The following is a 24,651-nucleotide window of genomic DNA, read 5'->3' on the forward strand; positions in this document are numbered from 1 at the left end:
GATTGTTGACGTCGCAATGGTTCTGCACCTTCCTCGCTATTACCGATGACAGCACTTTGTACAGACTCGAAAGGCACGTTATTGGTCTGTACTTGGCTGGGTTCAAAATGTTCCGATCCTTCGGCAGAAGATAAGTTACACCCCTAGTGATGAATTCTGGGCCGGGGTTATCTAGTACTGTGTTGAAGCATTCCGCCATCCGCCCGTGGACCGTTGTGAGTTTTTTATACCAGAAATTATGCACAAAATCGGGTCCTGGTGCAGCCCAATTCCTGGTATACCGAGTAGCCTCACGTATGTCTTGGGCGGTCACGTTGATAGCGGTCATGTCGCCAATGCCACCACAATATTGCTCTTCTTCTGCCATCCACACCCGTCGCCGTTGTGTATGACGGGGTGCTCCCATAGATTGGACCAAAACTGCGTGACTTCTCCAATCTTCGGAAGGCCCTCGCCAAAATCGGCTTTGTCGTTTCGGATGTGGTTGTAGAACTCCCTTTCGTTGATGTTGAACATTCGATTTTGCTCCTTCCTCTTCGAACATTCTCCATAACGTCGCAGTCGTTTAGCAAGAGCACTCAACCGCTGTACATGGGAGTCGAGGATCTCAGGTTTGTTCGCCTCGGTGAGATCATGGAGTCCTGTGAGTTTCACAATTTCAGAAACATTCCGAACTAGCCGGGTTTGTCGATTCCCCTGCTTGTACTCTGTTAATTGACCAACCTTTGACCGCGGTGTAGCGATGCGGGTCTCCAGACGTCGCATCCACGCGGGTTTTCGTGCTTTGGGGCGTGCGCGTCCATCACTCTCACCTTGTGGGCGCGTTCGCAATCCCAACGTTCTTACAATAGCCACTGCAGCCGAATACACGATAAATTGCAGCTCCTCAAGGTTCTCCACGGTTTCCAAGTACTGTGGCAAAATATCCTGGTTAAGGATGCTTACTGTACTCGTCAACCGATAGGAGTACTGCAACTTGGGTATCCGGTGTCGGGACATGGGGTCTGTCCCACGGAACTGTGTAACTGCTGTGCCCATATGATTAGCTAGTTCGTCCTTCAATTGCTGTCGTTGCAATTCCACTGTTGGTCCTGGAGCGGCGGGTGCAATCGAATCGCGACGGTTACTTGCGATTGATGCATCCAACCCAACAGAACTCCTTCTCGACGTATCGCTCGATCTTGCCTCCTCCTCCTCTCCTAGATCCTTCTGCACTTGCCGCTAGATCGTCTTCTGGAGTCAGCATATTATGTGACATAATAGCTCTCTGGTGTGTGTACAACTGGGGTGCAAACCGAGGGAACCTCTCATTGAACATCTCCAGCACCGCCGGTCTGCCGGGCATATCCGTCTCCTCCATCCTGGTGCAAACGTAGTAGCAACGGATCACGTACTGATTCATCTCCCTTGTCCACATGATCCGTTGCCGTCGCTAACGTTGGCCCGCTAACGTGAGTGATTGACGTCGATCAACCACGCCGCCGCGCCACGCCGCCGCCGCCGACGATTTTGGGTCGGCGCGCCGCCGTTCATAATTTTGCCACGCCGATGACTAATCGCAATAAAAAAAATCAATTAACTTAAGTCGAGTCGAGTAAAGTACAAGACAATGAAGATGGCCTTACAGTTGAAGATGAAATATGTATCGGTAAAGTAATACAACGTGGTTGAATTTATTGGAATAGTACTAAACGCGTCTTGTGATAGTTCATAAATGGTGAAAAAGTGGAAATCGTCAGAATTCAATTTCAAATCTACCTTACTAGATGGTGTCTCTAAGTCAGTGTGGTGAAATATTTTGTCTGGATTAATAAATAGGGTAAGACGGTATAATGCGCCCCACCTGGCCAAAACGCCCCCCTTTGATTTCTAGAAAACTATAATTAAGGGTCAAAAACAGTTGGTACCTATAAGTATTTGTAAACCCATCATACTATGTGAATTTGGAAGTATTTTTGTTTTACACAATGAAAATAATAGCAAAATACAAAAAGTTACAGTTTTGATGTAACTTCTCATGTTTGTTTGCTCAACATTCTGGAGCGACTCTGGCATACTTTCCGCAAAACTTGCAATGGAACACTCAGTTGGGCAACAAAATAACTTTTCTCAGTGGTTAATATGATATAAAATTGCTTCCATCTTCAAAAATGTAACGATTTTCGATAACATGTTTCACTGGCCAAAACGCCCCAGTGTAGGCAGTGCCCTTACCAACTGGACACAAGCGCAGCGAGCCTGCAGCAGTTGTTTCCAAATTGTATGGAAAATATTGAAATGCAATTCACACCTGCTTGAATGGACCTATGTTGGTTTTTTAATGTCAAGCGCATAAGGATTTGTAGCCTTTTTATTATGGGATTAATAAAATACTAATGAAGGGCAATTAAACGTCTTTGGTTGAGGTGGGGCGTATTGCCCAGGCACTTTTTAAAATTATTTTATCACGACTTTTCATAAAAGCTTTATTTAGTGTTAACTGAAATATTTTTATATGACTACTCACGGGCAATGCATTTGCGACTTCCTGGACTACCGAATAACACAAAGTTTGCATAAATTGCGTTGAAAAGTAAAAAGTTATCAAGGAGTTGCCTTAGGGGGGGCATATTATACCGTCTTACCCTATGTTGGTTGATTAGTTTATGAGTTTGCATGAGTTTGTAGAATAACACATAAAATGTTTAGCTGATCTTTGAAGTTCGTCTAAGCCAGGCCTTGGCTTTGGCATTTAGTCGGGCACCTAAACCTGTAGGTGACTCGCAAATTATGTTTGATGTGGCACGTAAGCTTTTGTGAAGGCTTGGATGCTTGCCCAAAGCACCCCCATCCTTTTAGGATCTGGCATTTGTGCAGGAAATTTATTGCAGTTCAAGGATATCAAGGATATTAAGTTAGCACATTAATTATCTTGACAATATTTATTTTTTTTGTTTATTAAAATCAACCAGGCCACTTATTTAATCAGTTTCGTTTCTTTTTTGATTTGTGTTATGAGCACAGTTGACTTATTTGATAAACCAATTCAGCAAAATAATTAAATCCCTACTATGAATGATTTTTATTCAATATAACTATTTTTTATTTTGTAATCAATGTTTGAATATTGTTGACAAAACCGTTTGGTATATTTCCTTGTACATTCCTCCAAAGTTTTCTAAAAAAAAACCCTAATGAAAATACTTTAGGAATCCTTTTTTTTTCGAAAATTTCTTCACAATTTTCATTTCGAATTACTTCAGAACATCCTTTATTAATTTATTTAGGAAATTTCTTATGGAATGTATACGAAAAAATGGCCCAGGAATTCCTACGAAAAATAAGCTAGAAATTCGTTCAAAGACTCCTTAAGGAATTCCTCTGGGAATTCTATAAAGATTTTTTTCTGAAATTGTTTATCAACACTTTTTTTAAGCAATGCCTTCGGAAATTACTTTGAGAATTGCTTCGGAAATTCCTCCTTATGAATTTTTTTTGGCAATTATTCCATTCTTCTTCTTCTTCTTATTGGCATTACATCCCCACACTGGGACAGAGCCGCCTCGCAGCTTAGTATTCATGAAGCACTTCCACAGTTATTAACTGCGAGTTTTCTAAGCCAGGTTACCATTTTTGCATTCGTATATCATGAGGCTAACACGATGATACATTTATGCCCAGGGAAGTCGAGACAATTTCCAATCCGAAAATTGCCTAGACCGGCACCGGGAATCGAACCCAGCCACCCTCAGCATGGTCTTGCTTTGTAGCCGCGCTTCTTACCGCACGGCTAAGGAGGGCCCCTATTATTCAATGAATGGCAATTATTCCATGAATTCCTTAAATTAATTCTATCTACAGATTATACATAATAGATTTCTTAGAAATTTCCTCAAGGCACTTCTTCCAGAAATTCCTTTAAAACATTCTTCATTCCAACTTCCAGCAGGAATTCCTCCGAAAATGATTTCACGAGTGCATCCCGAAATGCTTTCAGTAATACCTTGGTAATTTTTTTGCGTTTGTTTATGTTTTTTGTTTTACTCTTTCGAAAAATCAATTAGTAACTCCAGCGAAAACTATTTCATTCTCTAATTATTAAAGGATTTCCGGAAAGAAATTCCGAAAGAATTTCTGAAGAAATCTACGAAGGAATCTTGGAGGCTTTTCGAAGAAACTTTGGAAGAAATCTTTGGAGAAATATCCGAAGGAATTCTTGGCGGATGATTTTTTTAGATTATTTTAGGAAAAAATCTTGAGGAGTTCTCAAATGAATTTTTGAAGGAGTTTTTGAAGAAATTCCTGGAGGGTGGAGGAGTTGCCAAATGAATTTTTGAAGGCATTTTAGAAGAGAGCCTGAATCTATTCTCAAAAGTAATTTCCGTTGGAACTGCTAAAAAAGTTTTTAACTCATTTCTAAAAACTTTCGCAAAGAATTCCTAAAGGAATTCCCAGAGAAATCCATAAAAGAATGTCTGAAGGTGTCTTTGAAGGAATTTATAAATAAATTCCTAACAGAATTTTAGAGGAAATGTCTACTGGTATGTCTGAAATAATTCCTAGATAAATCCAGGAATTCCTTCGGAATTTTTCTTAGAAATCGATTTGCAGTTTCCCTCGGAATTTGCCTCAGGGAGTCCTACAAAAACTCATCCGGAAATGAATTCCAGAAAATCTTTCGGATTCTTTCGGATATTCCTTGGAATTTCCCTCAGGAATTAGTTCGGAAATTCATCCACGCATTCTTTCAGAAATTTGTTGAGGAAAACCTTGGGAAAATCGTTGAGATATTCATCCGAAAATTTCGAAATTTTTCTAAGAACTCCTTTGGTATACCTTGCAAAGTTCTAGGACAAAATTTCCTTAAGAATTCTTGAACAAGTTCCAGAAAGAATATCCAAGAAACTCCTGAAGGATTTTTCAAAGTAACTCCTGAATGAACTTCTGATAGTCTTAAATTTCTCCGCAAATTCCTTTGGACATTCCGTCAAGATTTCGTTCAGAAACACGGAAATATCTTCTGAAAATCCTTCACAAATTCTTTTTGAAATATCTACTAAAAATGTTTGAGTTATTCCTTAGGAAATTGCTTCAGAAATCCTCAAAAACTCTCTAAAAACTCCTACAGAAATTCAATTACGGATTACTTTTGAAATTTCATCAAGTTTGCAACATTTATTTAGGAATTTCTTCGAAAATTAATTGAGAAATTCCAGCGGAAGATACTTTATGGATTTTATTTTGGAAATTCCTCTAGGGCTCCCTAGCAAGCTCCTTGTCAATTTTTCCTGAAATTACCTTAGAAATTCTTCTCTCTGTAAAAAGAGAGAAGCGTGAAGAGAGTAGTGAGACGTCTCTAGTGAGAAAAGAGACATGCGGAGTGAGAAGTAAGACGTCGTAGTGATACGTCTCACTATTCACTTTGCGCTTCTCAATTTCTACAGTGAGAAGAGGAAAATTAAAAAAAGTATTGAGACGTCTCATTACTCACTTTCATTTCTCACTGTTCCCTGTAAAAAGTGAGAATTGAGACGTCTATTTTTTTACTCCTCATTTATCACTTAACGTTGTAAAAAATGAGAAGCATGAAATGAACAGGGAGATGTCTTATTACCCACTTCGTACAACTCAGTTTTCACAATAAAGAGAATAGTGAGACATCTCACTTCTCTCTCTTTATTTTTCTCTTCTCGTTGTAGAAAGTGAGACGTAAGACGACTCTCTACTCACCTCATCTCTCTCTCTTCATTGGCATTACATCCCCCACTGGGACATTGCCGCCTCGCAGCTTAGTGTTCATTAAGCACTTCCACAGTTATTAACTGCGATGTTTCTAAGCCAAGTTACCATTTCTGCATTTGTATATCATGAGGCTAACACGATGATACTTTTATGCCCAGGGAAGTCGAGACAATTTCCAATCCGAAAATTGCCTAGACCGGCACCGGGAATCGAACCCAGCCACCCTCAGCATGGTCTTGCTTTGTAGCCGCATCTTACCGCACGGCTAAGGAGGGTCCCTAAATCACCTCATGCTTCTCACTTTTGACAGTGAGAAGTAAGAAATGAGGAATGAGAATTGAGACGTCTCTCTTCTCATTCCTAATTTCTCACTTTTCAAATAACCTATTCGGCCAAATGACCTATTAGGCCAAATGTCTTATTCGGCCAAATGTCCTATTCGGCCAAATGTCCTATTCGGCCAAATGTCCTATTCAGCCAAATTACTCCTTTGGCCAAACGATCTTTTCGGCCAAATGACCCTTTCGGACAAATGACTTTTTCGGCTAAACGACCCTTTCGGCCAAACAACCTTTTCGACCAAATGACCCTTTCGGCCAAGCGACCCTTTCGGTTAAATGACCTTTTCTGCCAAACGACCCTTTCAGCCAAACGACCCTATCGGCCAAATGACTTTCGACCTAATGGTCTGTTCGGCAAAATGGTATATTCGGCCAAACAACTTTCGGCTAAATGACATTGGCAAAAAGATGCAGACTATCGAATTCTAGGAGTATTTGAGCAGAAAAGTGAATGGCGCAGACGAACGAATGAATCACGATTGTACCAAGTTTATAAAACTGCAGACAAAGGCAGGCTGATAAAATATGGCAGATTACAGTGGGCTGTACATGTACTGTGTATGCTGGAAGAGAGACCAGCAAAACCCTTCCGAGAGCCTGGAAGAGGACATTGGCTCCGGGGTAGACCCCGCACTCGGTGGCTGTGTGCAATCGAGGAAGATGCTCGTGCAGCCGGTGTGCAGGGAGACTGGCGACTGGCGGCCCAAGAACGAGCAACCTGGAATAGGAAATTAAATCCGGTTTTCCTCCGGACAACACGGAGTGTACGACCATCATAGGTATAGGTAAATTTATAATGAAATTTTTGGACATTTTCCCCAGGAATTCCTTCACGACATTCTCCATTTCTTTTGATTTTTTCTTAGGATCCTTTCAGATATTCATTCAAAGCTTATTCAAAAATTTATTCGGAAATTCATTTGAAATTTTGTAAGGAATTACTTTGAAAATGTCTGTGAGGATTCCTTTGAAATTTCCCTGAAGGGTTCCTACTGATTTTTCTTTGGGAATTCCTTCACAACAAATAGTTTTTGAAATTCAACGACGTGTAAAATTGTAGCTTTTTCCATCAAACGGATTAACATTCGATATTCAATTAAATTTGATTGAATTTTACAAGCAAGCACCGTTTGAATTTATTTTGATTTAAAAGAATAGTGACATCAATTGAATGTTACGTTTATTTGCATGCTCCAAATATGTGCATGAAAATACATCTAAAATCACAACATACCCAAGTAACAATCAGTTACCACAAATAGACATCATTGTCGAACTAGCGTTTAATTAAAGTATTCGTAGCTGAACAATATGTAGTATGGAATAACAAATTGGGCAAACATTGTTAACATTTGTAACCAGCTGAATAATACTTTTATAAACGCTATTGACTTATATCTTTTTAAATCGAAATGTATATTGAACAACTAGCTAAATACAAATAACTTAAACTTGCAAAGTTTATGCTGTTCATCGAGATGCATATGTTTAAATAATTTGTTTTTGAAGCATCGATCAAACGTTTGAAAACTCTATTACAATCTACGCACGAGCATGAGTTTATTAAGAAGTCTAATAATTGACGTTATCAGTAAATATCATTGCTTCTGTATCCGATTTCAATTTTGTTTATTTATATAATTTTGAAACGTTGAATAAACGTTTGATAATTCGCTTATTGCAATAACAACAATGGCTTTACTTAAACGTTGTACGAACGTTTATTCCACTCTACAAATAAATTTATTTTTAGCGGACTTATTCTTTTTAAAACATTTTGCACTTTGCCATTCACTAGAGAATAAATTATTATTTTTGTACTTACTTCAGGAATGATAGAAGAAATCTGCAGGAAAAATCTACCTCTATGATGGCAGATAGAAGGCAGCAGCTTCACAACTTACTAAATCAAACAATAAAATCAAGACTGATAATTCACTTCCACTAACTATAACGTCATGCCTCCTATTAAGCTTTTGTTCGATTGTTGGCAATTTTGTTGAGTAATGACCTACAACCTCGTTACAGCTGTTCAACCAGAATTGTTCAACAACGTATGGTTTATATTTCTAATTCAGCTTGGTACTTTCCAAGGTTAGAAATATAGCTGATGGTAAACAAGAGGGCTGGGGATTCAAAGGTCGTTGGATCGATACCGGTATCCTGTTCATAACTTATTTTTCATCTTATTTCTAGTATGCTGAACAATGCCTTAATAAGTGTAACAATGTAATGAAATAAATGTATTTAGAAAAGCATAATTAAAAAAGCCGAATCAGTGAGTTGCTGACTAGTTGAATTAACATTATATTTGGTTTTTGAACAAAGTTGATGAATAAATATTTAAAATACTATTTAAGTAAAGTTGAAGAGAGGTTGCTAGTTGTTGTTGAATAAATACTCCATTTTTGGGCGAACAATGCTGGAACAAATGTTGTCATGTATGATAGTATAATTTTTAATCAATGCTGGCTGAATAAATCTGACAATACTGATGTTTATTCAACTGGCAATTGTTACTTGGGTATTTTTATCTGTATTCAGTTCTCAAAGTTGTTTCGGTAATTTCTTCTAAAATGTTGGCCGATTGCCTTCATAAACTTTTCCCGCCATTACTTCAGGAAATCCTTTGGAAATTCCTTTGGAAGACTCTTCCGCTTAGCCGCCGCCGCCGATGATATGACCGGAGCACAGGTCTAAGCGTCATGTTCGAAAAATTTAATTCGCCAGGGAGCATCTTCCGGATGACCATAGATTCGTGTTACACGAAACAATAAGACAAAGACAAGAGAAAAAACTGAGAAAGAAATGCATTCTGACTTGCGAACTATAGTCAACAACCTTGGATCCCGGGGCACCGTGGGGTGGCAACCCTAGTCACACAAATCGGAATGATTTGATTGCAGTTACTTAAATTTTCCTTGTTTTAGTTTTATATGAGCTTGAGCTTGATTGACTGCTCGTAGTTGCTACTCCATTATGACTAGAGCAGCTGTTCTTGCACAGGGAACCAACAGATGTTTGCTTGGGACTAGCACACATCTTCAATGTACAAGTACTGGTGATCTCATTTGTTAGGTCGTACTGGCGCCTGCCACGTCAGAATGCAAGTCAATGTAGGGAAGGGGAGGAAATGATGATGCAATCACTCGCCCACTGCAAGCCGAATATACCTCTGCACATGCCACGAGTTCATGCGGAATTTGTTGGAATTTCTGGGTTAGGTTGGAGAGGCAGAGGTCCGTCTTGGTTAACGAGCTGCCAATGTGATAGATAGGAGAAGGTAACTGGTTGAATTTCTAATTGGATGTAGGAAACGAGCTCTATAGTTCATTACCAATTCTAGCAGATTACTGTTAGAATACTCAAGTTGAAGGTATAGGAATAGTAATGGAAACGGGTATGGAAGTCCATTTCCAGTTCTAGCGATTGCTAGAACATGAGAAATAAAGAGAAAGATACAAAGTAGGAGAATGGAACGGACCTGGGATTGAACCCACGACCTCCTGTGTATGAGGCAGAAGCAGTAGCCATATGACTACCAAGCCCGCTTCCTTGTTTTAGTTTTATATGAGTCACATAAACTGTCTTTAGACATTTGTGTTGTTCGGGAAGGAATTTAAATGCAGACATTTTGGCTGGTGTCGGTCGCGGAGACCGGCGTTTCATGACATTGACTTCTCTAGCTGAGCAGCTAGGATTGGGAGCACTATTGGGCAGCTTCCAGCAGCACGCAGCTACAGAAACTCAAAGGATTTACGGCACCCTGGACCCTTTCGAACCGTTTGTGATCTGCGGGGTACAAAATTCAGTTGAACATGTGATTCGCTGGCGATCGAAGCTTCACTTTCCTGGATCCAGCTAAGAAATCCCGACGAGCATTTGACATGCCTTGGCTAGCGATACCGCTACCTTTGGCCGGATTTAACCGGAAGGGAGCCCCCAAAATGTACAAAAAAGGTTGGTTTTGGTACATAATATTTGTGGGGGGCCGGGTCACGGACCCTCCCCCACTCCTAAATCCGGCCCTGACACTACCCTATCAGCCCTCGTCTGCTTTTTGAGAGATTGAGAGCTGTATCACCAGATCTAGACACCAGCTTGGGCGTCCTGGTCACCCCAATTAAGTCATCTGCTCCTCATCCATAACACAGCTCAACAAGATTTTGTCCCTAACACCAAATAATGTGTCCCTAGTAGATTTTTGCTCGCTGAATCCGAATCTGACTCCAGATTTTCTCTAACACGTCGAGATTTTGAGATATACCTCAATAAATGTCGTAAAATCAATGATTTTGAGCATTTTAGAAAAGCCATCGTCAACCCTATAGAAAGAATTACTAGTCAATCAAGGTCCAAAATGGATCACAAAAATCTAATCTTTCGAAATGTGGTTCATTTTGAACAAGTTAAACATAATAAGTGTGATTTATCTACAATTTTAGGAAGTGAAAGTTATTTAAAAATATGTTTTATGCAAGCCTTTTTCGAAGACTTGTATGCACACTTAAATCGAGAATTTCAGCTCGGTAATATTTTTTACTGATTTTATTCGGTAAAAGAAATTTTTAACCGAGAGCTCAGTTAATTGAAATAAATTTACTGACTTCTGCAATGTTTTTTACCGATGTCTCAGTAGTTCAAAATGTATTACTGAACCTCGGTAGTATAAATTACCGATCAACTCGGTTCCAAGAAAACATTTTGTGCTTGTCAAAAATTAACTGACGACTCAGTAAAATTCAATGCACTTTACTGAGCACTCGGTAAAAAAATTACCGAGCTCTCAGTTTTAGACAAGTGCCGCTTGGTGTGACGCCATGTTTTTTTTCCAAATCAGAAACTGTACAGTGCGGTTTGGAAACACTATTTTCTTCGCGTATCGTATCGGTCTTCATTTAATTTGCGGTGAGTTCATTTTTTGCTAATACATGCCAAAGAATTTGCACATGCTGAATAGGTGCTACAGTTTATATTTGTTGTTGTAAATTTCCAGGAAAGAACACACGGAAGCTTGAGAGTACCCATTAATGGGTATTCTCGTACCCATTTTGAAGAAAAGCGGCATAACTCATTTAATGAGTAAATCGCGTTTACTCATTAATGAGTAAGCTCACTAAACTTCATTAAATGGGTATTTTTCACCCTTGATGTTTTCGATAAGAAATGGGTAAAAAATCCACATTTAGTGTAAACAAAAGACTGAGGTTAGGGCATATTAGTTAAAAATACATTAATTAAATCAAGTCAAATATCTCTAATCATGATTTATTATTTATTTCACAAATTTTCACAACATTTAAATAGATAAAAACACTTTATAAATAGGTAGTTTACAATTATGTAAAAATGTTCAATTCCGAGGAACAACAAGTTGGCCACGAAGATGCGAAACGAAGATCCTCGAGGAAAATGTTTCTGCCGCTGATGGAATCGGCTAGATTCAGTATGGACATGTGGTTTTGGGCAGTATGCAGCGGTATCACTCCTTTTCGGTTGCATTCCGTCTTGTGGAATCGCAGCAGCTGGAGGCACTATTCGCGTGAACCGGAAACTGCAGCTCCCTCCCCGGTTAGTTCCAATGCTATACTGTCCTAGTTGCTCATCGGATCTCGCATCGGATCACTGTATGATAATAATATCAGAAAAAATACATTCATTATGTTCAACTGCTGCACAAATGATGAAAAATTAAGAATCACAGTCAACCGGGACAACATAAAGTTTTATTTTCCTTACCTCATGTCCTATGCCTATACCGTTGCAAATTTCCATTGAAATTGTAATTGATTTTTTTGTTTTTCATCGCAAACGTTTTATTGTTTAATAAATAAACTGATAACATCTTAATTTTTTAATTTCAATAGTGGAAAGTAAAAATGGCGATTTCACTATATCTAAATATTACTGTGAGTACCATTTACCCATTGTAAAGTCTGACGTACAATCTTAATTAATGGGAATAAAACACCCATTTTCTGTTTTCGAAAAAATACCCATTTATTGACATGTCAGAATAATTTAAAATAATGGGTAAATGAAGCACATTTAATGGGTATTCTCAATCTTCCGTGCAGAGTCCGAATCACCAGCCGTAACCGTTTTATTTTGGTTAGATAAAGACATCCGGAAGAATATGCCGTAACATGATGCAGCAGGCAACCCGCTGGAATAATTTCCAGCTACATACACCAAATAGCTGGCATTTCGCTCTGGCAATGTCTTTCGAATAATCTTTGTTGTTATATATATTTGATTTTTCCTACACAACAGTGCTTGAAAACATGTGTAATACGTATTCAGAAAATACTAAATAATAAATGTCATTAACAATGATGCTAAACATTGCTGCTTTTATTACTATTACTTAAATCGATTCATTTATTGCCTGGGTCTGCAGTATTTTTTTTTGCAGAATCCCTCAGTATTTTTTTACCGAGTGCTCAGTAGTTTTTTTACCGATCAACTCGGTAATAATTGACATTTTGCCAGCGGGGATGTTGAACCGAGAACTCGGTAAGGCTTCGATCTATTTTACTGAAGTGACTACCGAGAGCTCAGCTGTTGAGAAATCGGTAATTTGATAACCGAGCTCGGTAAATAAAGTTAAGTGTGTACAAGCCTGGTAATTATCTGTGAACGGTTTTGAGAGGAAAGTAAAAAGAATTCAATATAATAGTTTGTCCAAGCAAAAAAAAAATGTTTTCATTGAAGTAAGTTCTATTGAATGTAAATATGATATTGTATTTCCTCTGGCGCGATAAATTTTCAATAATTGCTCAAGTGATATGGTGTATTTACTGTCAATTGAAGCTCCTTTATTATGTTCATTCGAATAGAGCAAGTACGAAAAATGTACGTAGTTCTATATGTTTTGATTATTCCTACTATTTATGATTATTCCAATATTCCTACGATAGAGGGAAATTATCAATTAGCAAAGTCAATCTGTTACCGATGTTAACAAGGACGACCAGCAACCCTGTTGGGTTTGCATTTATAGACCTTTAATATATATAAACACTAACAATGTTTGTAAGACTTCGCACGTAGTATTTTCTTAGGCTACGAATAAACACATAATTCCTATAGATAGTAGAATCTATAGATGAGCGAAAGCATGGCTGAGTCGATTTTTTTGCCCGTGCACACGCGCATATGACGTCACAGCCCTTAACGTTTCCATTGAAATCGTGACGTCATGCTCGTTTGGAGACACGTTTGACAGTTCGTTTGGAGACAGAGGATTTATCTTCGCTCATCTATATATTCCACTATCTATAATAATTCCTAAATTTATGTGACTATTCTGTCCTAACAGTGTACACACTTAAATCCAGAATTGCTGCTCGGTAATATGTTTTACTGATTTCATCCGGTAAAATTAATTTTCAACCGAGACAACGGTAGATTTTGCAGATTTTACTGACTTCCGCAATACTTTTTGCCGATGTCTCGGTAGAGTAAAATAATATACTGAACTTCGGTAGAATAATTTACCGATCTACTCTGTTTTATGAAACTTTTCTATATCTGTCAATGAATTATACTGATCCCTCAGTAAAATGATACGATATACCGAGTGCACGGTAAAATATGTACAAAACACTCGGTTTCCGAACAACTTCTGGGATACTTGATGAGGCGGCATTTTTTTTGGTTCAGGCTCCTCGTTTATTTTTTCGAGTGCGAAAATTTGGAGTGAATCAGTTCTAATCACGATTTGTACTTGGGTTCCTTTTGATAATATGCAATATGCATACAGGTAAGTGCATTATTACCGTTTAAATTAATTGATGTTAGATTATTGCCTCGATTATTGCTATCAAATTTTCAGACACTTGCACGCCGAGTAAAATCCCCATTGCTGTCTTCGAGTGGATTGGCTATGTTGAAGAATAAACGACTTTGGAAGGCGAAAGTAGAAGCATATATTAATAAATTTCCTCCTACTAAACAACACTATTCAAAATAAACTGTTAAATATATTCAAAAAAAATTCGGATATTGTTGGTGTTTTTTTCATTATCAATAAGGAAGACGATAATTACATTAAAATCGGTAATTTAAATTACAGTGGTCTGCACTAATTTTACAGACTCACCAGTATTTTTATACCGAGTGTTCGGTATTTTCTGTACCGAGTACTCGGTAATTTTTGACATATCGCTGTCGCGAATGCCGAACCGAGAGCTCGGTAGTTGAAATCGATTACCGAGGTGACTACCGAGAGCTCAGCTGTTGAGAAATCGGTAATTCATTTACCGAGCCCGGTGAAAAAAATTAAGTGTGTATGTAAAATACTAACGCTTCGCACACCCCTGCTCGGTGGCACAAGTCTACCGAGGCGAAACCGTGGTACCCCTAAAAGCAGAGGCAACCCTAAAAACCGAGGCTGAATGGAAGAAAGGGAGAAAAAAAAGGAGAATCAACGAACAATGTGTAAGATCGTGGCAGTCGATCGAACACCAAGCGAAGATCAAGACGGAATAACACCAGACTACAAACTTCTTTTGAGCGATTTTTTATAAAAACCGCGTGTGAAAACGGCTGGAACCGGGACCCGAGCATCGAGAAACCAGCGAATACTACGATTCAAGACGTTGGATAGGGATCCAAGCCGCGTATCGCGGAGTGTTTTCGAAGGCCTGTCGTGGCATCTGTAGACACACGTTCCACGGGTTGGCTGCAGTGGTCGTAATTCGCTTCCGGTCGTCATTCGCTCGGGCGGCTTTCCGCCGTTATTGGCCGTGTCTGGTGGCCATCCGACAGTACCGCAATCGTTTGGCCGGAATCGTTCGTCAACCGACAATTTTCGGGCGGATGTGCCCGGGGATAACCACGTGGTCAACCCTAACCCTACCTGCGGCGTTCGGCGAAGCCACAATATTCGGGAACAAGTCTCCGCGTCCAACCACAAACACCCACCCCAGCGGCATTGTGCCGCACTCGGCAGTGTGCTTGGCCTGTTTTCGCCAGCCTCCGTGCCAGACCGCAACCATCAACACCGGTGGCGGTTTGCCGTGTCCGGCCGTGTGCCCAACCTGCCTTCGTCAGTCTCCGCGTCCAACAACAAACACCCGCCCCAGCGGCATTGTGCCGCATTCGGCCGTGTGCTCGGTCTGCCTAAGGTAAGGCCCAGTCGTCAAAGAAAGTCTCCGTGTCCAACCTCAACCACATCAACGACCCACCGCCGCGCTCAGCGAAACTTGGAAGGCGGCCCCTCAATCATTCGAGAGCCAGCAGGTAGCATGCAGACACGGTATGTTAAATCGCATGCCAACAATGGGCCCCAACGTCTCAGGCCGGCCACCCCACTACTAATCCTATGAACTAACCCAAACAAAAACTTAAAATTAAATAAAGATCTATTTTTCATTTTCAATTCTTTCTACCAACGTGTTTGTAGATTGGTCCTGGTCATGTCCGTTTCTGCCTCATTGGTGTCGTAGGACCCTTTAGCTGATTGCTAGTCGACCCTGAGAAAATACGGTGAGCTAGTTAGGGACGTCTGGACGTCCACTCCATAGACGTGAGGACGTCAAGGGAGATTGTTGCAAATCAAAGAATCGATAAGTTGCATTCGATCGTTCTTGTGTATGATTGCATACAAGCTGAAGCGACGTTGACAGCTACGCAACAGAAACCGGAAAACGTCAACAACCTACTCGTGCGTGGGGGACTTTTTATTTGATTCGCGTTGAAAATGCTGCAATAATCCCAATGCAATTTCTTTTATCTATGGTCAGTTTATAACAGTGAAACGGGAAAAAGTTCACTAGTTTTATCAAGCTTTGTTATGTGCTAAGAAAAAACTTGGGCTCCGCTCCACTTGTGTGCTGTTCAACATGTTACAGTTACCCGAGCATATGGTTGAATGATCCGCCAATTCTGCACTCTGATATTTCTCTAATTTAATAGAACAACGGCATGACTTAAACATTTTGTAACTTCATCGTAAATTTTCTCATACGATGAAGTTACAAAATGTTTAAGTTTCAACTTGTTTTTCGAGTGCTGGAATGTATTTTATTAGTCAATGTGGCTCGAATGCTCTGGTAGGGGATCTAGTAGAGGATTTGAGTTTGTTCAAATTGCAATCCGATATGTTTCCTTGTTGTTGATTAAAAGAAAGGAACTTTCTGGATCATCATGTTCGCACTAAGCACAACACAATTGCAACATGATAACAGATTACGTGTGGTTATTGGAAGTTGATCGATCGAAAAAACCAACCAGAAATCGAGCAGCATAACCTTTTAGGAGAAATGTTGAGAATAAAATGAAAAAAAGTATATTTTATTAAAAGTTGATTTTTTTCTTTTTATTTTATTTTATTTTTTTTCCTTATTTTATTTGCTAATTATCTAATACATGCATTTATCTCTTAGACTAGGTGTTCCGTGTTTCCTTAACACTACCCTAGTAACATTTTGGTTTTATAATGGTTTAGTAACACAAAAAGTAGAGTAAATTGTGGTCTTCAAGTAGAGTAAATTATGGTCTTCAAGAGCGTTATAAAACTTAAAATGTTAATTGGGTATCATCCTTATTTGCTATGTTACGCTTTTAGTTATTATTGATACATTTCAATTGCCTCTGGCAGTTATGATATTTCCTCTGGTTGAATTAAACCATGTAGGAGTTGCAATGTTTTCTACTTAAACTAAACTTAACCTAATTTATACTAAGGGTACAAGGAGCTAATCGTTGCAATAGAAGATTGCTGGGGGGGGGGGGTTTATGTCCAAAACCACCCCCGTGGCTACGCCGCTGCCTCTAGAGAATAGCGCGTTCCAACCATTTTGGATTCCTGGATATCCGTGCATCCATAGTTGACCATCCGGCTTCAGGTTGATTTGTTAATTAATATGTATTGTATTTTTTGCTTGCGGAAGCAAATTAAATTTCGAAACGTTGGTATTTTATTCTGCCCGAGTTCAATTGACTCAAACAGAAACGTATGTAAAGTCCACGCGATATTGCCCGCATCACAAGCCTCTTCATCCGAACTACAGCAATATATTTTCTGTTGCATCAAAGCCACTTTCCACCGACTGAGGTCACATTTCCGTGCCACGTCTTGCATAGTTAGCGTGGCAGTATTTTCTTAACTAACCACCTTACACAACACCATCAGGCACTTCTAGAACAACAACAACTGTTTGCTTTCATCTTTTTGAGCACGTGTCACATGGATCCACGCGACGACGGACGGCCGGATAGACCAACTTCGTGCACTAAACATGGGCAAACAACACCACCGTGCCCTGGAATTCCTACACCATCCGTCTTCGTCGACTTCATCGCAAAACGGATCACGGACAGGTGCTGCCAGATGGACACGACCAAACATCCGGTGGTCTGGAAGTGCACCCGCCAGCGTTTGCTGCTAGGTGAACTCTTTGGTGGGCAGGGTGCCCTTTATCCCAAGGCAAGGGCCCAGTTGTGGAAAAGTGCAAACTGAAACCGACTGCATCATGCAGCATATATGTTGTTGGGGAGCTCTGAACTAGCTCGAATGTTGTTACATCGAAAACATAGATCAAATAAGAGATATGAAAAAAGGTTCGATATGAAATTGGAAAAAACATCTTTCGAGGACCATTTGAGATAGTAATGAAATGACGTTCGATGTAGCATAATTCGAGGTAAAGTCACACAGTCTCACCGAGGTATATTGCATTACGTTCTCCACTTTCACGTCTCGGATTGTCTTCTCTTCAAACGGTCCACTGCAAGACGAGTGAGTGGAAACAAGTTTTCCGGGAAAAACGCTTATTGCAAATTTTATTAGCCTGTATGTTAGATGACTATGCTGCGAGTTGAAGATGATCGAATGGTGGGAAACGGCATGTCACGAATATGGTGCCTCCTATAAACAAAAAAATGCAGCCAATGCAATGTCTGTCTTATTGCACTTGTTTCCATTTTTTTTCCATTTCATAGGTTACATTCCGAGAAACATGCTTGGCTAAACCCGCATAGTTGGAATGCCAATAGGCGAAAATTTCTACTTCTAATTGATTGGGTTTTATTTATTGACCATGGCATCTAATTTCGGGTTGGCCTTTGGCCATTTGCCTTCCGGTCGAAGAGAGTGAATTAGAGCGTGTTTGGATTGGTTTTGCGGTTTCGGTTAGGATCAATGCTAAACGGAATATGAAAGTAGCAAATTGCAAACGGAAATTAGGCTTCGAGCTTTTTGGCGTCAATAGGCGTTGCTTTTTCATTACTTAGATTGTAATATTTCGAAGCAATTTGGTAAGTCATGCGAAATTGTAAATCTTGATAAATTTAAAGAGATTTCCATAAAACACCAGAAGAGATCAAAATGCATGAGAACCGTCTATTGGTACGTGTTATGAAATGCGGCCTTAATGAATTGTCAAATTTAATTAAAAATTAGTTTTGTAATATAACTTCTAAAATATTTGTGTTCTTTATTTTCCACGCCAAAATCGCAAAATTCTTCAGATGTGTTATCTACTTTAAAGTAAGCGATCTCAATGTGACAAGTAATGTTGAATCATACTCACGGTCCCGGCAGTACGCCGTACATTAGCAATAGCAGAATCATTGCCATGGAAAGTAATGCCAGACTGTGTACGTCTCTTTCCAATTATATGTCTCCCTGTGAGTAATCCTGGAAAGAGAATAACGTATTCATATGTAATTAGTTTAAATAAGAATCTTTCTAGTGCTCAATCATGTAACTGAGAAGAAGCTCAAAACGCATGTCGAATGTTTTCAAGCCAGTATCAGTTTAAGTACGGAATCTTCCCTCCGCTTTAGTGCTATCAATATCATTTTATCAAACGTCATAAAAAAGCCTTAACCTAGTACAGATTACACACCATTTGCATCCCATACGGTACGCCGAGTAGCAGGAACGTAGCGAATTCCAAACCTATGATGCCACCAAACCGCACGTTTTGCGACAACGCCTTTCATTGAAATCTTTTATTCATATCCAGGACCCCACAAAGCAGCAACCGCCACCACCACCAACATAAAATGAGGAAAACTTTCATTGTGCTACGCGGCACCATCTAAGCTGTCCCTTTCCACTTCCCACTGGCAGATGTTTATGTTCCTAGTTTGTTGAATTTTCCGATAGCTCAAAGCCACGATGATGGTGATGATGATGTCGAAGGGACAACGACGACATAGCGCAAACATAAACTATTCGATTTCGCAGTGGTCCTCTGCAATCAGGGGATAAAGATGCTATAGTAAGATGCAACGATGTAAGACAAGTGAAAAGGGCGGTACCAAATTCATTGGTTGATCTTCTCTGTTTCGGTGTTTTCTAGGAAATCCTTATTTCCGAATTATTTTGGCCTACAAATTCCACCTCGTTTTCTGCTTTTGAAGATGGTTGTACGAAAGCAGTTGATCGAAATCACGATCGAAGTAACGCAATCATAGGACATCTTCTTTGAAATTGAAATTGTTTTTTAAAATATGTGAACAGACAAATAAAAAAAACTAGTCATGAAAAACGGCTTAGCCCCTCCATTTCATGGCTTGGGGCTGGTAGAAGCCGTGTTCGATGGCTAAAAATACCCAACTGAGCCCGACCAGTAGATAGTTTTTTTATTCAAGTTTTGGGGGTTTTATGGGTTTTTAGGACTGGTCACTTGATACCGGAGATATTCCGGATTTAAAATGGGTGTTAGCTTTTGTCCATATGCCAGAACGCATGCTTCGGAAATGATTATTTTAGATATTTTGAAAAAAAAAACGACGCATAAACTATAGAAGATTTGATCAGGAATTTGATCGGTCCGAAATATGGTCTGAATTCCGGAATCCGGACTTTCTGCCGGAACCTGTTACGGGGTCACTTTACGGAAATAGGCGAATACTATCATGCGACCCATCAAACTCCATGATTTCAAAAGTTATGGTATTCCATGGTAGTTTTGTACTTCCTGAACCGTATTTGAACCGATTGGAACCGGGAAACGGTTTTACCATGTACCGGTACAAATATTAATTTCGAATTACGATTTTAAGGACGGCTACGCAGTCTTGAATTATTGAAACAAGATGTATATTTTTCCGACGTTTCGACACGGGGATGGTGTCTTCATCAGGGGAAACTATAATTGATTGGGTACTTAGTTATGTGTTATAAATATGTGTCAAAATGTTAACTTACAATACGGTGTTTGTTCCTAGTCTATTGTTTAGTCTAACATTGACTGTCTGGCATGGATTTTTCTGGTACATACTGTGAAATTTAGATAATTATAACACTCAATTTGAAGTAATTACAACAGATACAAGCATATAAAAATTGACTTACACTTCGAGAACACACAATTTCAACATTTTGACACATATTTATAACACATAACTAAGTACCCAATCAATTATAGTTTCCCCTGATGAAGACACCATCCCCGTGTCGAAACGTCGGATAAATATACATCTTGTTTAAATAATTCAAGACTGCGTAGCCGTCCTTAAAATCGAAATAAAAATATACAGTCGATTTCTCAATAGTTCATTAATTTCGAAAAATAAGCAAACCCAATTTTGGGATTATGAGCTAATCCTATAATGCGGCATATAAATTTTCATGATTTCAGAAGTTATGGCATGGTATTCTTCCATGGTAATTTCGTACTTCTCGGATCGTATTTGAACCGATTGGAACCGGTAGACAGCTAGTTTTTCACATCATGGAGAATATTAGAACCTATAGAAGCGGGCTTGGTAGTCATATGGCTACTGCTTCTGCCTCATACGCAGGAGGTCGTGGGATCAATCCCAGGTCCGTTCCATTCTCCTACTTTGTATCTTTCTCTTTATTTCTCATGTTCTAGCAATCGCTAGAACTGGAAATGGACTTCCATACCGTTTCCATTACTATTCCTATACCTTCAACTTGAGTATTCTAACAGTAATCTGCTAGAATTGGAAATGAACTATAGAGCTCGTTTCCTACATCCAATTAGAAATTCCATCAGTTACCTTCTCCTATCTATCACATTGGCAGCTCGTTAACCAAGACGGACCTCTGCCTCTCCAACCTAACCCAGAAATTCCAACAAATTCCGCATGAACTCGTGGCAAGTGCAGAGGTATATTCGGCTTGCAGTGGGCGAGTGATTGCATCATCATTTCCTCCCCTTCCCTAAATTGACTTGCATTCTGACGTGGCAGGCGCCAGTATGACCTAACAAATGAGATCACCAGTACTTGTACATTGAAGATGTGTGCTAGTCCCAAGCAAACATCTGTTGGTTCCCTGTGCAAGAACAGCTGATCTGGTCATAATGGAGTAGCAACTAAGAGCAGTCAATCAAGCTCAAGCACAAGCTCAAGCTCATGGAGAATATTAGAACCTATTGAAATGTTTTTACTGGTCGAGTGGAGAAAAATGTTACCCAGAAAAAAACAAAGGTATCATACAATGCAATATTTTTCGAAAACATGATGTTTGGTATGACACATGATTTTCTTCTTCATTTTCAATAACTCCACGTTCCAGCTGGATCTTGGCTCGCTTTTCAACTTAGTATTCTATGACCATTATTGCAGTTATTCATTGAAAACTTTTCAATACCTATCAATTGTGGGCTTCATCGTCGTGCGATTGGCGACGTCAATTGTCTAGTCGCATGTGCTGTGGATTGTGAGTTCGATTCCCGCCCTGGTCAGGAGGAAACTTTCGTATAAATGTGTGTTGTATAAATGTCCTGTCCGTTGTCTCATACTAGGTGTTAATTATTCAGTCTGTGCGACCTCTGGTCGAAGATGGTGAATCTGCTTTATAACTGCATGAGTATATATTTTTTGAAACCATTATACTGCATAAACTATGACGACGAGGATATTTTGCACCAGAAAATATCCTGGACCGGATTGAAAAGCTAACTCGCCATTTTCGGATTGGCAATACGACGGTATTGTTCGCAAGGTCAACTGGATGCGGCGTTTATTTCCTACCTCCGGTGCCTTTTTCCCAAAATTGACCTTTGAACAAGTACCTAAGTTCACTTGTCAACTAATTCCAAATTCCAATAATGAAGTTTGATATACCGCATGATAGAATTTGCGATTTTCCGAAATTTATCCTTGAATTATTATCGATTCCAATCGGTTCATATATAGTCTAGGAAGCAGAAAAATACCATAAAAAGCTATACCTTTTGAAATCATGAAGTATGCTTGTTGGGTTAGGATTTGTTTATTTCCAGAAATTGACCCTTGTACAGGTACTCGGTAAATCAGTTTACCGGTTCCATTCGGTTCAAATACGGTCAAGGAACTACAAAACTACCATAACTTTTGAAATCATGAAGCTTGAAGGGTCGCATGTAAAGTGACCCCGTAACAGGTTACGGCGGAACGTCCGGATTCCGGATACAGGCCATATTTCGGACTGATCAAATTTGCATAAACTATGCGTCGTTTCTTTTCAAAATATCTAAAATAATCATTTCCGAAGTATGCGTTTTGGCAAATGACCAAAAGCTAACATCCATTTTAAATCCGGAATAACTCCGGGGTCAAGTGGCCAGTCGTTAAAATTCATAGAGCTCCTGAAACTTGAATTAATTCCGCTTCGTCGCTGCGAAAAAAAACGTCGACAGACAAAAAAGTTACAACCACAAAGATTTTTATTTTCGTTTTCAAAAGGTGGGTTGGTAACGGAGGGGTTCATTAAACAAAAATATAACTCGATGTGTTACATAAAAAGTGGTGAAAATAGCTTATACTAAAACAAATTATGCTATTGAAGGTGATTATAGAATGAAGCCCGTGGTGAATTTCAAATTCACCACATGTTTATCTACATACATTTCCAAAAGCCCAAATCTGGCGTAATAGTTTTCGTACAGTGCCGAAACTCAAATTATGATTGTTCAGCATAACTAAGCAAACGATCTACCATTATTTCAGCTCCATACACGTTATGGATCTTTTATCTCGTGCCCTTGAAAAAAATATTGCACGTGCACGTGCACGAAAAGCACGTGGTTTACAAAATGGCCGATTTCTGGCTTCATTCTATAATCACCTGAAAAGATTATGATTATCCATAATGTAGGCAATTAATTTTCTCCAGCTGGTTCAACTTTGAATGTAGGTTCAAGTTGTTCCTTCGTTTTTGCCTTTCTCGTACAACTAAGTTATACCGAAAGGCTATCATTTCACTCCGAAAACGAACTTTGTATAGAAGCCTCTGAGACCCATAGTATTATATACCAATCGACTCAGCTCGACGAGCTGAGCACATGTCTGTCTATTTTTTTTTTCTTCCTAAACAATGGAGGGGGAATCTGCTCAACAGACATCCTGGGTTGACCAGGAAGTGCTGGGTTAGGGGCCACCTCCAATGAGGGAGGCAGGACTGCATCCCCGACCAGCTAAACCGTTTCCATTGCCGCCAAGCCCATCGTCCCTTCGGTACAACCAGAAAGTAATGCTTCAAAGGGGGGCCAGTGCATAACGCACCCTCGAGGTTAGCTGCGTGTCCTTGCAGCACAGAACATCGTAACTCGCTTTTTTAGAAGAACACCATGGCTACCACGCCCTATGTCCTCGGAAGGTGGGAAGGGTCGACTTCGCGCCTGCTTCCCTCTGCACGACTGGTATCAAGAATGATGATGCCGCGTGCACCCCAAATTGACCTTTCTGCGATAGGGCCTATTCGCCAGCACACAGAGGGACTTGCCGACGTGGTGCCTACGCCTGCCCCAGCCTTGACGAGGACCCCTTTCCGTCCTCGGGCTCGGAACCCGCCCGGTTGACCGACGTCGCGAAAGCGACGATACCATGTTGTTTTTTGCGCGGCCACTTGTTCGATAAAAGGATCCAGTTCGACCACAGGGCACCGGTATGACCCATGAAGCCGACTCCGAACCCTTGGACCACCTCTTATTTGCGCCTGAACTAGCCATCCCTCGAGTCCACGCGCCACCTTCTGTGTAGCTCCGAGACGATTTGGACGATAGCCGATAAAACGGCGTTCCAGCCAACTTCATCTTTACACATCCTCCGAACTAGGTTGTCCGGGGTAGTGTCCAGACCACATGTGGCAAGCATGTGGTCACGCATTGTGCGAAAACGCGGGCACACGAACAACACGTGTTCCGCCGTTTCCTCTAAACCAACGCACACCGGACACTCGGGCGAGGCCGAGTGTCCGAACCGGTGTAGGTACTGTCTGGAAGCAACCATGGCCTGTAAGGGCCTGGGTCAGGTGGAAAGTGATTTCCCTATGGCGCCTCTTGACCCACGTACCTATCTCCGGTATCAACCTATGTGTCCATCTACCCTTAGTGGAACTGTCCCACGCACGCTGCCATTTGACCATTGAGGCCAACCTGACAGTCCTGCGGATGCCTCTCGTGCCGCGCATTTCAAAGCACTCTATGTCTTCACCGATAACGATGTCAATAGGCATCATACCGGTGATGACGCAGAGTGCATCGTGCGACACGGTACGGTACGCGCTCGCAACTCTTAGGCACATGAGCTTATACGTACTTTCTAACTTCGTTCTGTAGCAGTTAATACGCAGGGCCGTGCCCCAAGCTGGCCCCCCATACCTCAGTATGGACAGAGC

The 24,651-nt window shown here is 40.2% G+C and overlaps 2 protein-coding genes across 5 annotated transcripts in view; one reads left to right on the forward strand and one right to left on the reverse strand.

Moving 5' to 3' along the window:
• LOC134207731 (gamma-aminobutyric acid receptor subunit alpha-6) overlaps window positions 1–18,704 on the reverse strand; it is a 642,164-nt gene extending 623,460 nt beyond the window's left edge. For both annotated transcript variants that reach the window (XM_062683581.1, XM_062683580.1), the window contains exon 1: window positions 18,602–18,704. In XM_062683581.1, coding sequence (XP_062539565.1) covers window positions 18,602–18,648 — 47 coding nt within the window. In that variant the 5' untranslated portion in view covers window positions 18,649–18,704. The remainder of the gene's footprint in view (window positions 1–18,601) is intronic.
• Window positions 1–24,651, forward strand: part of LOC134207729 (low-density lipoprotein receptor-related protein 4) — a 374,845-nt gene that overhangs the window by 281,587 nt on the left and 68,607 nt on the right. The window lies entirely within an intron of this gene.

This window comes from Armigeres subalbatus, chromosome 1 (assembly GCF_024139115.2).
Source record: "Armigeres subalbatus isolate Guangzhou_Male chromosome 1, GZ_Asu_2, whole genome shotgun sequence".
NCBI lineage: Eukaryota > Metazoa > Arthropoda > Insecta > Diptera > Culicidae > Armigeres > Armigeres subalbatus.